Raw genomic sequence first — 250 nt, forward strand, 5'->3', positions numbered from 1 at the left:
CCCGGGGGGGGGTGGGGCGCACCTGGAAGTCCCGCAGCAGGTCCTCGGTGATGTCGCCTGTGTGGACGCAGACCTGCACGGCTCCGTTGAGCTTGGCCACTCGCTCTTGAGATGCCTCAGCCCTGCCCCTTGCCAAGTCCCGCTCCGAGAGAAAGAACTAGAGAGAAACCCAGTCCAGCCTGAGCCAGGAGACCCGCTCCGGCCCGACCCTGCACCAGCCCGACCCCCGCCCAACCCCCGCCCGGTCTGG

The 250-nt window shown here is 69.2% G+C and overlaps 1 protein-coding gene across 1 annotated transcript in view; it reads right to left on the minus strand.

Moving 5' to 3' along the window:
* Positions 1-250, minus strand: part of UBA7 (ubiquitin-like modifier activating enzyme 7) — an 11107-nt gene that overhangs the window by 10292 nt on the left and 565 nt on the right. Inside the window, 2 exon segments of the mRNA XM_014538998.1 lie at positions 23-157; positions 225-250. The exon segment at positions 225-250 is cut by the window's right edge and continues 173 nt beyond it. Of these exon segments, the coding sequence (XP_014394484.1) occupies positions 23-157; positions 225-250 (161 nt within the window).

The sequence above is a fragment of the Myotis brandtii genome, unplaced genomic scaffold, assembly GCF_000412655.1.
Source record: "Myotis brandtii unplaced genomic scaffold, ASM41265v1 scaffold207, whole genome shotgun sequence".
In the NCBI taxonomy this organism is placed as follows: domain Eukaryota; kingdom Metazoa; phylum Chordata; class Mammalia; order Chiroptera; family Vespertilionidae; genus Myotis; species Myotis brandtii.